At 56.9% G+C, this 16,789-nt stretch overlaps 1 protein-coding gene across 1 annotated transcript; it reads left to right on the top strand.

Moving 5' to 3' along the window:
- DL89DRAFT_270651 (uncharacterized protein) lies at positions 1–281 on the top strand. The gene has a single exon (XM_040888781.1). It carries the CDS (start codon positions 67–69, stop codon positions 238–240), a length of 174 nt encoding a protein of 57 aa, XP_040739880.1. The 5' UTR covers positions 1–66; the 3' UTR covers positions 241–281.
- Positions 282–16,789: the final 16,508 nt, after the last annotated feature.

Here is a 16,789-nt window from a genome sequence, read left to right as displayed (position 1 = left end):
ACAACATCGAAATACTTGGAAAACGCCCCTTTACCGACCTCCGACTTCCCCTTACCACTGCCAAGAATGTCGTCCTTCAGCTCCTCCAACAAACACACTACTGCTAACAGGATCGCCCTCAGCTCAAAGATCAGTAGCGCCGGTGAAGGAAACAATGCATATGACGCTCTTGAATACCTGACCGGATCACTTGGAGGCACCGGATCCAGCAGCAGTCCGACAGTGTACCCTCAGCAATAGTCATGATTTTATCTTTTATTCAATTGCGCATGGATTCGAAGAGACCATATTTGTGTACTATTCAACAAATACTCTCTGGATGAAGTTGAAACATTGAAAAGGTATTAGGGCTGGAGTTAGCCAAGGCACATCAAATGTGTCTGAAGCAAAAATACCATGTACCGCTTTGCAACAAGCGCCTTTAACCCAAGATAGGAAATTGGGTCGACAGATATACATCAAGTATGGTAGCGCTATGTATCTGTTTTCCGACGTGTGTCAACATGACCTTGGCCAGCCCTGCCGCAGCAAGCAGCCATTGGGAGTCTCTATTCTGCGAAATATAAACGTCTTCGCATAATTGACTCATCGTGTGTCACCAGAGGTGCCATGTGCACACGAGGCTGATACAGCCGGAAGCCCCCAAGAAGATTGGATATACACCCCTTGATTTCAGAAGGGAGGTTATGAGTGGAATTTCTTGTGGCCACAGGACCTTGAACCTGTGTCATACTCCCATTGTTGTGATTGAAGGTGTGGCAAAGGAATGCCAAGCAGTTGTCGGTCTCGTGCTGTGCTTCAAGGAAAAATGGATCGATGGCTTGCGCCGCGGAATACCAAATAAGGGTGCCAAGAGAGTATAGACTTGGTCCGTATAAAAGGCTCACGCAGAAGCAGCCAGCCTAGCCGATTCCTCCTCCTCCAAATAACCTGCTCTCTACACCCACAACACATTCGGCCCAAAGATGACATTGACAGCGAAAACGACCGGCACCACCAGGAACAAGCTAGCCATGCTCTTCTTCAAGCTGGACAAGACAAACACCCTCAAAACTACCACCACCAATGATACGCTGACAGACGGCGACAGGATAGGCATTTTTGGTACTGGCAAGAGCAGAAACGCATTTGACGCGCTCGATGCCTTGACCAATGATGGCGGATACACCGGCACATCTTACCACATTGACACATGCGGCCGCATTTAGAGGCTGACCCACCTTCTTGACAATATTATTAAGGCCAGGCTCGGGCGGCATATCGGCAATTTGCAGCTCAATATAGCCACTGGGAATATTGCAGAAAATATTGCAGAGGGTATGGCATACTCAACGATTGGCTCGCTGCTTAGTCAGTGCAAGGGCAGGCACATTCATGCTGATTTCTGCAGACACAATAGAGGCAGAATTGCCGAACTAGTGATACGCCTTGCCAAGTCTGGAAACACAAGGTGTAGACTTCAAAGAAGCTTGGCCGCTGGACAGCTTATTCTTCAGCGACACTGATGGTCTGCCTGTAGTCTATTCGAAGCTGTGCATATTCAAAATGACGAACATAAATGGCTGGTGTTTCTCAGTAGGCATTTGTATTCTGCAAACCAGCCTATTCCCGGAGCTGCGGCCGTTCATTTGCAAGGGTCATTTTCCATTCTCAGATATTGATACGGTTCGTTGGATCCAGCTGACAGCCAAAGAAATGGAGGTCTACCTGCGTAGTACGGACCAAAGATGACCATTAGTTAAGGCATGCCTGCAGTTGGCTCGTTCACAAATCTGCTCAGCTTAAGGCCATCATGGCCAGTTACAGGATAGGAACCTTCGACTGCCGATTCACCATGTGAGCTCGCACGTGTATTATCACTCAGTCAAGCCCTGGAGAAGGCTGTTCTCCTCTCAAATATCTCTCATCTTGGCAGCGCGATGCTGCTCAATAAGAATCCAAGTGTATCAAAGAGCTGGCCCTGGTCACTGTTTGCCTCACCATCGCTGAAGCGATCCAGCCTATTAACAATTTCCCAGGGCTGCAGCTGGTGGTGTTGTTTCTGGCAAGCAGCAATGATGTCAACGGGCGAGGTTGTATTGCTGATTCGCTTATTAGAGTTCCTGCAAAATAATGTGATGCTCGCTATCTTGAAACCCGGTGTCGCTAATAGCAATGGCTACAGGTTCCCCTCATGCTCGCGCGCCGCACATCACATGTTGCTGCTGGGCCACATCTTCAAGTCCATTAGGCGGATTGAAGCTGGTAGCTTTGGCAGCAAGCGTGATAGGGATATTCTTGCAACATTTGGTACAACAAAGCAGAGCGGCTATTTCTATGACAATCAAGAAGACCGAACTCGACACATGGTGATTGCTGTGGTCGAAAAGAAGAGTCTTGGTATATTTATGTCACAAATCTGCAATACGGGAATGAACAGCCTCCTGCATTTGCTCGTGTGTGTTTGCTTTCCAAGCACTTTTCCACAACACATATGTGAATGAATAGGCAAAATGCTATGTAGAAGATGGAAGGAGCCACCGGAAGGTGGGTGGGTGGATGTCAGTGTATAAATAGTGCGCAGTGCCTAGGACAAGAGGAGCACAATCATTAGTGGTCGCAGGTCTAAGGCATACGCTTTCTGGGACCTCGTGATCGATAGCGCTGGGAACTACAGCTGCAATGGGGTAGGATACATAACAGCCATGCGGAATTACATATTGGAAATCCCTTGAGGCCCGAATATCAGCGCGCTCCACATGTCAGCCCCAATATGCACGGTACTAAGCGACGGGAATACACCTTGTCGCATCCACGATTCGAGGGAATCCACAGTCTGCGCGGTCCAGCCCAAGTTCCTAATCCCAGATGAGCTTGTCCTCAAACACTGAAGCCTTGCCATTCACCTTGCTCGTTCCTGCACTAGCAGGCTTGGGGGTGTTTGCTGTCTTGCGCTTTGCTTTCTCCCATTGCTCGCGCGACCGGACCTCGACCAGCCCGCGCTGGTGCTGGCGCAGCCGCTGTGCCTGCAGCTCGGCTACATAGGCCTTCTCTGCACGCTTGCGTTCCTCCTTACGCATGTTCTGGCGCTGTTTCTTCGTCAGCGCCTCCTCGTACTCGTAGCTACGTGCAGTGCGCCGTGGTGAAGACACAGGTGCTGGGTGGGCTGCTGCGCCAATGCGCAGGACTCGGGCAGCAGGTTTTGCTTCGGGCTCCTTGCCCAGATCCTTGTCCGGCTCCAGCTTACCCCATGCTGACTCGTGTACCGGAATGTGCTTGGATGCGGTTTTTTCAGGGCGGTAGCCTTCGGTCCCAACTGTCTCCCACACATCCTCCTCCACAGCGGGCTGTGGCTCTGGCTCCTCGTCTGATCCGGGCTCGCTGGGGCTACGTGACTGGTCAGCAGCAAGGGGCTGCACAACAACGACGGGCTTTTTCGTTTCGAGAGTTCTTGGCGCAGCAGTGGTTTTTGTAGCGTCGCCAGCAGGGGTAGCAGCCTCGTCGGTCGTCTTTGCAGCCTTCTTGCTGTGCTTTTTTGGCCTCGATCCCTTCTTCGACGGTTTCTTGCCGGTGCTGCTCTTGTGTGCTGCTGCCTTTTGCTGCGGGTCGGATTCTACGTGCGTGGCACTACCCTCAGGGAATGTGCCTGCCATGGTTTCTACGTCAGCAGCTGGCGCGGCCTGCTTTTTTGCATTGCTCGGTTGGCCACGGGTGACAAAGTAGTATCCGAGACCAAAGGCGCCGGCAATGAGAATGATCTGGCTCCACATGTCTCGATGGCAAGCACTTCAATAAACAGTTACAGTTGAATGGAAAGCGAAAAGGCCAGAGTTGTGCTGCCTCAGGAAACCACCAGTGGCCGCAGTGGGCAAGAGCGGAATACGAGCAGCATGGTGATTTTGGGTTGGAGACTACTGCCAGTGTCAGTTACCTGGATGAAGGCTGTCTTCTGCCCCCGGTCGCCTGGTGGTTGGCGGTCCAGCGGTTGAACAATGAGTGTCCTTTCCAGCTATCTGAGCCCAGGCCACGTTCACGCACTGGTTCGTCGCCAACCCCCCAATGTCGCTGGGAGCATTTCTGGTCTCAGCTACTATGCTGGGAGCCCCAGCCAATAGATTCTCGGAGATGAAAAATCGCCCGGCTATTGCCTGCTGGCGAATCTGCCCCGGAGCACTTCTGGCTTTTAATTCTCAGCCCCCAACTTTTTTTTTTTTTCATTTTGTCGCAACCACCTCAGCGCCTTTCGTTTCTCCTTCCCCTCAATACTCTTTTTAATACCCACACAAATTCAGGCGATGAGCAACACTTCGAGCAGCAGAAGCAGCAGCGAGGAGGGCGCGGCCAGAGACATGGGCTCACAGTCGCCGCCGTCAAGCGCGTGCTCGCTCAGCAACTACGATCCGGGAAGCCCGATGGGTCTTGGCGACAGCGACCCGAACGTTCTCGACAGCTTCAAGCCGATAGAGGTGAACCAGTCGTACGATGTGCCGACAGACAAGCCGTACCCGATTAATGCGCCGCCGCAGGACCGCCCGGTACGGCTGTACTGCGATGGCATCTACGACCTGTTCCACTACGGCCACGCGCGTGCCCTGGAGCAGGCCAAGAAGTCGTTCCCAAACGTGTACCTGATGGTCGGGATGTGCAACGACGCCGAGACGCACTCGCGCAAGGGCAAGACGGTGCTGACAGAGAACGAGCGGTACGAGTCGATGCGCCATTGCCGCTGGGTCGACGAGGTCATTACCGATGCCCCATGGGTGATCACACAGGAGTTCATTGACGAGCACGAGGTACGTATGCATCTGCCGGCTTGACGTCTATGGCGCGGGTCTGCTCGCTGCCAAGGAGCGCGCCTGCCTTTCATATGCCAAATTGGTTCTCTCGCGTGTGGCTCTGCACGTGTCGGGTGGGATGCGGGCCTTTAATGCCCGAGCGCCGCCGCAGTGCCTCACCTGCAACCTGGCCCATTGTCCAAATACGCTTTTATGCTGCCTGCCAGACCAACATTGTGGGCCAGGAACAAGGCATCTCTGGCAACGGAGGTCCTGGCGCGAATCTGTGCGCGCGTGGGCAAGGAAAAGCGAAAACAATCCGGTGTGCTCCAGGTGTGAGAATCCTGGTCTTTTCGCGCCCTGCTTGGTCCTCAACGTTTTCAGGCTTTTGTCGGTCCATTGCGACTTCAATGTATTCGCTCCCAGAGCGGATCGACAGCGCATCTCTCCGACACAACCAGCAGTGGCGATCACTCGAGGCCACAGGGAAAGCGTCTGGCTGACCGATTGTTTGACTGTAGATTGACTTTGTCTGCCACGACGACCTGCCGTACGCCAGCTCCGAGTGCGACGATGTCTACGCCTTTGTCAAGGATCAAGGCCGCTTCCTGCCGACTCAGCGCACTGATGGCGTGTCGACGTCTGACCTGATCACCCGCATTGTGCGCGACTACGACAAGTACCTGCGCCGCAACCTGGAGCGCGGAATGAGCCCCAAGGAACTCAACATTTCGTTCCTGAAGGAGCAGGAGCTGAACATCCAAAAGCATATGGGCGAGATCCGCGAGCAGATCAAGAAGAACATCCGCGGCACGCGCGAGGACCTGCTGGGCGAGCTGGACGACCTGAAGGCCGAGCTGCGCCATACCAAGCTGTTCTGGGAGGACCGTCGTCAGGACATTGTGCGCGGGTTCTCGTCCATGTTTGGCTCGCAGGTGAACAAGCTGCTGTTTGGCCGTCGTCGCCGTGACACTGACACGTCCGACGGCGGTGTGCCGCAGAAGCGTCAGCGCAACGAGCCGGAGAAGTTTGGTCTGGCCTCGGCCGAGGATGACGAGTAAATACACTGTTCTGTGGGTAGTTCAGCAATGCAGCATCCTTACTTGACCTATGAGCCGAGTCGACCAATCGCCAGCCCGAGCCGTCCGAGTGATTTTTTCCATTCCAGATCGTCTTACCAAAGACTCGCCGAGGCGGGCTGCAGCAAAGGAAGCGGCTAGCTCTCCTCTGTTCCATTTTTCAAGTGCATTTATTGAATTAGCTGCAATGCTGCCCAGAGCTACATTTGCTGTTTCGTACGCCAGGCCGTGGATCTGCGCTGCTGCTGCATCCAAACGCCAGCCCCCACGAGGCAAAGGGCGCTACTATCTACAGGCGATTCGGGCGTATAGCGACGACAAAGCCAAGGAGTCAGATAAGCATGCTGATTCAGCAGATAGCACACCTGCGGCAGATACCAAGGCAGGCGCACCCAACCTGGACTCGCTGTTCGACATGCTGGATCTGCCGGACGCGCCACAGACCCCACCAAGGGCTTCGCGCAAGGCCCAGCCCACCACTGACGACTTTGATCTGGACGATATTTTCAAGCTTATTGACGCAAACAGCACAGCAACAGACAGACCAGCGGCAAATCAGAGCCGGCCGCCAGCAAAGGCTCCGCAGAGCCCCAAGCATGGAGAGGACAAGTATGATCCGATGGCGGAATTCGAGCGTATTCTGTCTGATCTGGCGTCCGACGATACTGAAGTGTACAAGCGCAGCCGTCCAGCACCTGGCTTCTGGGATGAGTCCAGTGGACAGCTGTCGCGGGCGCAGGACTCCAAGATCAATGAAACCCTTGACCCTGAGGGCCTGTTCAAGGAAGGGCCACTGGTGTCGCTGTTTTCGGCGCGCAAGCTGACTAGCAACCCCAGTGCCATCTCGCCGCTGGCAAAGCGGATCCAGAAGGCCGACCGGATAGCTAAGGAGCAGGGGCTGCTGCAGACACCTGGCATAATCGGGCAGGCAACGGCGACAGCAGCAGCCTTGGCGCCGGTAGATGCTAACAAGGAGGACCAGGATGAACAAATTCTGTTGGCGCGCCTGGCGCAGTGCCAGACAGTGTCCGCATTGGCGGCATTCGTCACATCAGCCTTAGGGGGCCAGGGCCCTGCGGCTACGGCAGATGCGACAGCTGCATCGCCTGAGCTACCTGCCCGTCCGAGTGCGGCAGTGGTTGCTGAGGCGATAAGGCTAGCCCGCGAAATGCAGGCGCCGCCCATGGCGTACTATATCTACAACCTCTGCCGGACACAGCTGGACCTGATAGACAAGTTGCGGGTGTTGGACTCTCGCGTGTACGAGGAGATGCTGCTCACGGCATGGGCCACCCGGCGCGACATCTCGGCAGTCATGTTTGTGATGCAGGACCTGGTGGGGATGGGTGTTACCGGACAAGACGGCCTGCGTCGCCAAATCAGCGCAGTTGTGAAAGACTTGCATGACATCTACCTGATGCCCGAGGAGGCTAGCAGGATCGAGGCCCTCAAGCACAAGATCTACTTTGAAGATGCCGGCAGCACCGGCCATGTAGGCCCGCAGCCTGCGCCCGGGCTACCCTCGCGGTTTAACATTTGAAGCAGGAGTGCGTTTCAAAGCACGCGTTGGTTTTCCAGTTTGGCATAACACGAACAAGAAAGAAAATGTTTATAGAACCACATCCTCCATGTGCAACCTGGCTATCACTGCTGTCGCTGCTGCTGTGCCTGCTGCTGCTGCCGCATCACCTGCTCGCGCAGTCGCTGGATGCTTTGCAGCTGCTGTGGGGTGAACTGCTGGCCTTGGGCGCTGCGCTGGCCGCCAGCCATGGCACTCATCAGGGCAGCGCTGATCTGAGCCGAGTTGAGACCCCCGAGATTATTCACTCCCAGACTGCCCAGCTGCTGCTGCTGCTGTGCCTGCGCTTGCTGCTGCTGCTGGGCAATGAGCTGCACCAGCGGCTGCTGTGACGTCTGCTGGAACTGCTGTGGCTGCGGCTGAGCCTGCTGGCTCTGCATCTGCTGGAGCTGCAGCAAAAGCGCTTGCTGCTGGGCCTGTTGCTGCTGCTGTTGCTGCTGCTGCTGTTGCTGCTGGTTATTGGAATTCACCTTTTGGAGAAGCTGCGCAATAGCAATGTTCTGCTGCTGTGGGGGCATGCTCAGTAGGCTTTGGAACTGATCGGGCGGAATTGCGCTCTGCAGCGTTAGCAGCGCTGCCGGGTTGATGCTGGGCCTGTTGGGGATGGCCGCCTGGACCGCTGGGCTGGTGATGTTCGGCCGCACGCTCTGGACCTGCAGTGGGCTCATCAACTGCGGCACCGAGTTCACCATACCCGCGTTGGTGATGCCCATGCTCCGTGCCAGCATCGCCGCGCTTTGCATAGTTGACATTGGTAGGCCAGCCGAAGACACCTGCGGGGTCATCTGAACGCTGGTCAGCGCAGCCGCAGCGGCGGCCGCCGTGTCGCCAGAAATTGCACTGGTGCCGGACATGAGCTGCTGCGTGGGAGTCGATGTGGCGGACATTGGAGCCGGTGCCGGAGCGCTGGGAGCAGCGGTGGCTATCGTACTGCCAGAGAGCTGGGCAACGACTTGGCTGACGTTAGGCGGAATCGAGTGGTGCAGAAAGAGCAGGCCGATCAGATTGCCCCGGTAGTGGACGATGAAGATGCCGTTGGCTTGCTGCTGAAGGTTGGGCTGCTGCGGCTGCAGATGCACACGGACCAGGGCCATGTACGAGCTCTCGCGCAGGGTCTTGCCAAACTCCTCAAAGTACTTTGCCTGCTCGACTTCGGCGTTCGGGTTGCACATAATGCGCACGGCTGGGATGCCGTTGTTGATGCAGTACTCGGCAAACTTGTCTGTTCCGGCGATAATTCCGCTGACATTGAAGTGCTCGGGCCACTTGTCCAGCATAACATCCTGGGGGCTGTAGTTCATGCCTGGGAAGGTGTGGGCGGTGATCGGGCACGAGAGCTCGTGATTCTGGCCGTTGGGCTGCTTGGACGCCCACGTCATGCCGCCGCGCCAGATGGCCCCTGGAACAGGCACAGCAGTCGATGCCGCAATCGACTGGGCAATAGCCAGCGACGACGGGTTTCCGCCCGCAACCGACATTCCCTGAGTGCCCTGGGGTGGGTTTGCCGCTGGCTGACTGGCAGCAAGTGCAGGAGTATTTGGCTGAACCAGCGTGGTTGCCGGCTGCTGCTGCGGTGTCTGCTGCTGTGGGATCTGTTGCTGTTGTTGCTGTGGCGTTTGCTGCTGAGGCTGCTGAGGCTGTGAGGTTGGTGTGGATACCTGTTGCTGCTGCTGCTGTTGATTCTGTGGCTGCGGCGTCTGTCGTTGTTGTTGTTGTTGCTGCTGCTGCTGCTGCTGCCGTTGCGCCAGAGCGTGGTTTGCTTTCAGAGTGCCAAATACACGAACAGCAGTCACATGGTCTGGAGTAAACCCGCCAGCCGCAATGGTACCACGAAGGACCTGCGCAAACTCGTGGGGGGACAGCCCCATGAATTGGTGAGCTTCCTTGTTCAGACGGCCAACCAGTTCATTAAGGACAGTCAAGAACGTCATGCGGTCAGCATCTGGCACTGTGGGCAGGACAGATCCCTGCTGTGTTGATTGCTGTTGAGTAGGCTGTTGAGTAGGCTGCTGAGCGGGCTGCTGAGCGGGCTGCTGTTGCTGCTGTTGCTGAGGCTGCTGTTGCTGAGGCTGCTGTTGCTGAGGCTGCTGAGGCTGCATAGCCGGTGACATCATCGGCTGGGCTTGCGGTTGGCTGGTTGCTACTGCTGCAGCCTGTTGTTGCTGAGTGATGGCAGCCGACAGCGCAGGATTTGAAACCTGCTGCTGCTGTTGCGCCTGCGCCTGCTGCGCCTGCTGCAACTGCTGCAGTTGCTGCTGCTGCGTGGTGTTCTTGAGCAAAACCTCCAGGCGGTGCTTAATTTCTGCCTTCTCCTCAGGGGTCCGCGAGGGATCGTGGAACTGAACCATCAGGTCAGCAAACAACTGGATTACTTGCTCGTTGTATATGCCCTTGCTCCGCAATTGCTTCGCATATATCAGACGCTGCTGCTGCTGTGCTGCTGTTAGTTGCGGCTGAGGGGCAGAAACAGTACTGACAGGAGCGGGCGCGGGAGCGGGAGCAGGAACAGAGGCAGTAGCGGCACTAGACGGGCTCGACACTGGCATGGTAGTGGGACCAGGTACCGAACCTGCAGCAGACACAGTGGGCATGGGCTTGGCAGCAACTGCAGGCGAATTTGAGATGCGCGAAGGCTTTCGAGCAACGTTCTTTGGGCGGCTCTTAGACCGCGCGGCAGGCACTTTCCCGAGCTCCTCGGTTGGCGGGCTCGAGATATCAGCTGGATTCGACGGCGATGGTTCCGTTTTTATCTTCTTTGGCGGCGGGGGGGTAGCTGCTGGCGGTGCATCGGCATTATCCGCTGCCTTGTGCTTAAGTGATTTAGGCTGCGGTGGCGACTGGGCAGTCTGTGGTTGTTGTGGCTGAGGCTGAGGCTGTGGTTGTGGCTGAGGCTGTGGTGGCTGTGGCTGGATCTGAACGGGCTGGCTCGGCTGTGGCAATGCCTTTGGAGGCTGGGCTGGGGCAATGGAGGCCTGTGGGCGGGCGCTTGGTGCCGCCTCCGACGTCGACGTCGGCGTTGACGTCGATGCCATGGGCAAGCTGATGTTTGTCAGCCGCACGTCAAAGTTTGGCGACATGGCCAGCGGCAGCACCAGTGGGGCCTTGGTGGAATGGTTGGCCGATGTCATCAGGGCCTCGACATCGTCGATTTTCTGCCCTCTCTGCAGCACCAGCGAAAACGACAGGCGCATCTCACGCATTCTCCGGCCCACATCGTCGAGTCCAAAGTTGTCGTACCGCATATGGACGTTCTCGCGGCACTTTTCCGCATACGGCGGAGTCGACGTGACCAGAATGACGTGCCTCTGCTGGACGTTCAGCAGATGCGCCTCGGGGTCGTTCTCTTCAAAGTCATCCAGCATCTCCAAGGCACCCACCAAGCCCTCTGTCGATGCGCACCGCAGGCGGCCGCCCCCACGGAACCTGTGGGCCTTTAGGCTCTTTGCGAATTCGCGGTAGTTTGAGGTGAAGTACTGGGAGCTACATGTGCGCGTCGAGTACGGAAAGTAGTCGCCAAAAAACACGACGCCAAGCTTCACGCATGGCGTGGCCTTTGTTGCTGGAACCTTTTTCGACGCGGGCTCGACCAGCACGGGGGTGCGGAGCTGTGTTATGACCTGCTTAATGACCGTCTCGTATAAATCAGGGAACAGATTCTGCATGCGCTGTGTGCTTTCAACAACAAACACGCATAGAGTGTCGTAACGCGGCGCGGGCCGCATTTGCCTGGGTGGCACCATGGGTACTGTGGAATAGCTATATCAACACGTAGCGAAGCAAAGAGCAGGGAGGGTGGGATTGAGGGCAGAAAGGAAGGTAATTTCAAAAACTATCAAAGAGCAAAGCCAGGATGCAACAGACGGGGGCTGCCGTTGCGCAACCTCTGCAGCCCTGGCCACAGCCTAGATTTTTATTGAGCAGCCCCTCCCATTGCTGATCGCCGAAAATTCAAAATCGATTGTACAGACCCAATAAAGCAGAAATCGAGGGGACGCAGGTTTTCTCTTTTATCTACGCACAATTCCGACGCAAAATGGCAGACAAGGCGACAGACAGGACCGAGACCGTGGCCATCGACTGGGACGAGAAGCCCGAGACGACGCGGCAGCAGCACAAGGCGCTCTCTGACGACGAGTTCCAGTGCAAGGCGTCGCAGGCCTTCGACCAGTGGTTCTCATGTCTGACGGTGGGCAAGCAGCTCAACAACTACTACCGGTACGGCGACAAGCAGGGGTGCGGCAAGCACTGGAGCAAGCTGAAGCTCTGCATGGGCCTGAAGATGCGGTCGCCAGAGCAGCGGCGAGAGATCATGAAGGAGCATCTGCAGAAGGAGAAGGCCGAGCGAGAGAGCAAGCCCAACATGCTGGATGTGTGGGAGCCACGGACCGAGCCGCTGAAGGACTACCCGCCGCTTCGGACACACAGCGAGGAGCAGGCTGGATTTTGAAAAGGGGAGAGGTACACTGGACGGGCTGGTTTGTCAATGAAATGAATGATTCGTAGGCTTAATGCAAAAGTGATCGGGTGGGCTTTACAGAGAGATCGGGGGCGTCGATGTCGGCCTTGGTCACAGTGCCGGCGCCGAGCAGGCCGGTGGATGACGACTTTGGGGGTTTTGTGCGTCGAGCGCCGGCCACGGCCGACATGAGGCTATGGATGATCCCGACAGTGACAAACACGCCGCTGGTAGCCGCGCAGATGCGCACGACAAAGGTGACAAAGCTGCCACGGCGCTCGCGGATGGTAACCGAGACAGGCTCGATGCCGTACTCGAAGAAGATGCCCGGCGGTCTGCTGTCAAACAGCGAGTGGTCCATGTCGCCCTGGTAATACTCGTTGACAGCGTACTGGTTGGTTGGCAGGTAGTGGCCGCTGGCGTCAATGTAGTGCGTGGGCACGACAGAGATAAAGTACTTGAAGCCGGCAAAGTGCTCGGTCGCCAGATGCATGGTGTCGTCGAGTGGGTTGACCAGGCTCGGGTAGAATGGCCCAAACGACAGCTCGTCGATATGGTGCGTAAAGTTCAGCATGCTGTGCGGCACATGCGCCCCTCCGTGGCCGTGGCCATGGGCAGTGATATGCAGGACGCCCGAGATCTTGTTGACGTGGACATTGCCAGCAATCTTGCACGCGCCCTCCAGCGTCCGGTCCTCGGCCATGGCCTTCGCCCCGCGCTGCTTGCGATGTGCCTCGGCAACAATGTCATGCACATGCATGTCGCCGAGACTGTTAATAGCAGCGTGGCCCTGTGCCCGCTTGAACGCTTCCGTCTTTGAGACCGGCAGCATCTCAATGCCGGACCGCATGTAGTGGCTGGTTCCGCCCTCGTCAATGACATCCACGCGGATAAACGCACATGGCATGGCCACTGTGACACCAAAGTTTACCTGCAGTTGCTGGCCGACCTTGTCGTCGACCGTGAACGAGTGGTCCTCCTTGTAGCGCAAGTAATCGCGCAATTCGCTGAAAAACATGAACAGCATTGTGAGCATGACGGCGACACTGAGGAACCCGCCAGAGGACGTGCGTGCCTGATATGCGACGTCGACCTTTGGAAAGGCATCCAGTTTCTGCAGCGAGCGAATCCAGTTCATTCCGATAGAATAAATGTAAAAAACGGAGTGTAAAGGCGAGCAAGACGAGTGTTGTTTTATTTTCTTCCTTGGACGCAGGCGGGTGGGATTATCAGTCACGCCTCTTCCTTGGGCGGGACCGAGCATAGCACACGCATGCCGTGCATCTCCTTGAGTTCGTCCTTGAGCAGGGCGTTGACCATCTTTGTCTGCTTGACGCGGTTCAGGCCGCGGAAGCACTCGGCCTCGATCTCCACCACGTACATGGATCCGCACCCGCCCGACGAGTCCGTGACTGCCAGCTTTGTTGGACTGAGCCCTGCATTCAGCTTGTGGAAAATGTGCTTCTCGCCGTCCGTGGCAAAGGTCGCTGGGGGAGCCACATAGAACCGCCGGACAGGTGCCGGACAAATACTGCTGCTGCTGCGCTGTGCGAAACGGCCAAGGGTCTGTCGAAGCATTTGCAAAAAGGAATGAATTGATACGAGTATTGCAGTAAGAGGGAGAAAAAAAGGGAGCTGCGAGATCGAGATAACTGCCGCAGCTGGATATCAGGTCCAGCGCTCACTGCATCATCATCACATAGCGGTGCTGCTCGGCGCTGAACACGCGGCTGCCGCTGGGGCTCCACACGGAATCGCACACGGGCGACCGGTGCACGTCCATCTTGTTCAGCAGCCTGCCGCCCGCAGTCAGATCCCACAGATACAGCCGGCCGTCCGTGGACCCAGCCAGGGCGAATCGCTCGTCGGGGCTCAGCGACGCGCTGGCGTAGCTGCGGTTCGGGCAGTACCCGGGAGCGGTCAGTGTCATCTCCACGTCCAGCGTCGAGCTGTCCACCAGGTGCAGCGAGCCGTCGCGCGAATTGGTCAGGATCCAGCGGCCGTTGCGGCCCACCGACGCCGACATCACCGGCTCGCTATGGATGTTCGCCTCCTGCAGCTTGGCGCCTGTCAGCGTGTCCCATGTGCGGATGGTGTTGTCCATGTGGGCCGTGACGATGCGCGAGCCCTCGGTGTTTAGCAGGGAGATGTCGTGGCAGCTGGACACAGTGAACAGCGTCTTCACGCACAGCCCGCGCTGCAGATCCCAGACCTTGACTGTGCGGTCCTGGCTGTATGTGAATACACGCGACGAGTCGAGGCTGAATCGCGACTTGACCACACGGCCAATGTGGCCCGACAGCGATTTGTACTGGCGTCCGGTGTCGAGCTGCCAGATGCGTGCAGTGTTGTCGCTGGACGCAGCCATCAGCAGCGAGCTGTCCGAGTTGAACTCGACGTGGTTGATGCCCTTCAGACAGCCGGCCAGGCGGTAGATGCTTTCGCCCGTCTCGGCGTCAAACACCTTGACAATGTTCTCCTGGCCGCCCGACGCCAGCAGCTGCCCAGACCCGGCGATGGCAATTGAGTGCAGCTCGTTCGACCGGGTGTCGATTTTGCCTACCACGTCTCTGGGCTCCACGGATGCGCCGCGCATGTTGATGTTTGGCAGCGCAAAGAAGTCGTCGTCCTCGATGGGCACGTGCACGGTTCCAGGCGACAGTGCGGCGGTTTTGCGGATCAGCTCCAGCTCCTGCGTGACAGCGTTGACCTTGTCGGCCTCGTCGTTCATCTTCTTGAGCCACCGCTTGACCAGCTCGTCGTTCTCTGCCTGCAGCCGCTCGCACTTGTGCTCAATCTGCGTTATTTCCAGCTGCAGCGCGCTGAGCTCGTCCTGCAACACCTGGATAGTCCCGTCCTTCTCCTTCAGCGTGGCCCGCAGGTCCTCGGTCTTGTTGGTCGCCCGCCGCAGCTGCTCGCTGCTGTCGTTGAGCTCCAGCGTCTGCCTACGCATCGTCTCCTCGCTCTCCCGCATCTTGTCGCTCAGATCTAGCAGCCGCTGGGCATTGGTTCCCTGCGTGCGGTACAGCTCCGTGCGCTCCTCCTTCAGCGACTCGTTTTCGCGCTCGAGGTCGGCAATGCGCTGCTGGGCCAGCGGCATGGCTCGCACACCGCCGCCTCTGTCGACGTTTTCGAGAAGCCGCTCGTGCTCGTTGTGCATGTCCTTGTTGCGTGCCTCGAGGTCGCGCGTTTTCGCTGCGTAGTCGCCGACCTTCAGCGCCAGGCGATTGTATGACTCGATTACTTTGGCTACTGTCGCGACGCGAGCCTCGCGCTGCGTCACCTGCTGTACAATGCTGGCCTCCCATGGAGGCAGCTGCAATGTGCCGTGCATTATGAAGAAAGAAAGAAATAAAAAAACTGCAAATTGTGAACGCTGAAGCGGAAGGGAGAGAAGAATTTATGCCGAGCTGGAGAGGTCTTCTGCCTTCACTCGGCTGCGCGCGGCATTGACGCAATCACGGGACCAGATTAGTGCAGTCAAGGACAAAAAAACCTGGGATTGATGTCGTCGAGCCAAAGGTTCTAGAATGGGTTTCAGCAGGCGCACGACTGGTCGTCCTCAGTGTCGGCGTCGATTCTGATGGGATCCGGGAAGTCGTTGTAGACGTCCTCGCTCTCCTGCTCCAGCGCGTTCAGCACGACAGTCCTAAATGCATCGTCGACGTTGATGGCCTTCTTGGCGCTGGTCTCAAAGTACGGGATGTTGCCCTTGGCCACACACCACTCCATGGCCCGCTTCTGCGACACCACCCGCTTGCCTTCAATGTCGACCTTGTTGCCAACCACCACAAACGGGAAGTTTTCCAGGTCGCGCGGGCCCACCTGCAGCAGGAACTCGTCCCGCCAGTTGTCCAGGTTCTCGAAGCTCCGTGCGTTGGTGACGTCAAAGCACAGCATGCAGCAGTCGGCGCCGCGGTAGAAGGCAACGCCCAGGCTCTGGAACCGTTCCTGCCCGGCCGTATCCCAGCACGAAACCACGGCCACGCGGCCGTCGCCCACGTCGATGTCCTTCTTCAGGAAGTCTGCGCCGATAGTCGCCTTGTACTGGCTGTTGAACCGGCCCTGCACAAACTGGTGCATCAGCGATGTTTTGCCCACGCCGCTGTCGCCCAAGATAATAGCCTACAGTGCAAAAAAGCAATTAGGAGCCAATGCAAGGAATTGCGGCTGCTCGTACTGGAAGGCCCTTACTTTGACATAGATGTTGCGCTTCGACTGGCTGCCGCGGTTGCTAGCGTTGTTCATTGCGAAATTAGGTCCTGGGGCTCGGTAAATAAGAAAAATAGTACGAAGCGAAAGAGAAAAAAGCTCGGTCTACGGGCCCGAAACCTGCGGCGCGCATGTTTGACTTTGGAGCCCTGCGATATGCTCCACAGGGCCTGACAAATGGACGTCATGCCAATTTCCACGGCCGTGCCCCGTCTGCTGTCTTTCCCTCTCTCTTCGTGCGTCGCTTTTCTTTTCTTCATCACCTCTTTTTTTCTCCTCGTCCTGTATTTTTCTAATACGCCTTGCTTTTTTTCTTCTAGTATACACGCACACCTGAGAAGAACCGTCAAGAAGGACAGCAAAACAGCCTGAGCATGAGCGACAGCTTTGTTATCAAGGTCCGGCTGGCGTCGGGCGAGCTGGTGAACCTCCAGCTGCCCAGCGAAACCACGCTCATCTCTGAAGTCAAGCGGCGTCTGGCAGAGCACACACAGCTGCCGGTGCAGCGAATGAGATTGCTCTTCAACAGCTCAATTCTAGCCGACGACCAGAACCTCGAGTCATACGGTAAGTAGCTGGCTGAGTGATGAAAGGGGTGGGAGCTGGCCTGGGCTTTTCTATATACCGCCGTGCTCTAAATTCGCCTCGTGAAGGAAAAAAAAAAGTAGGTATCGAGCAAAACTCGGTGCTACGACTCATTCCAGCTGGC

The sequence above is a fragment of the Linderina pennispora genome, assembly GCF_002104995.1.
Source record: "Linderina pennispora strain ATCC 12442 chromosome Unknown DL89scaffold_21, whole genome shotgun sequence".
NCBI classification, from domain to species: Eukaryota; Fungi; Kickxellomycota; class Kickxellomycetes; order Kickxellales; family Kickxellaceae; genus Linderina; species Linderina pennispora.
Note: the sequence above shows the minus strand (reverse complement) of the source record. Positions and strands in the feature narration are given on the sequence as shown.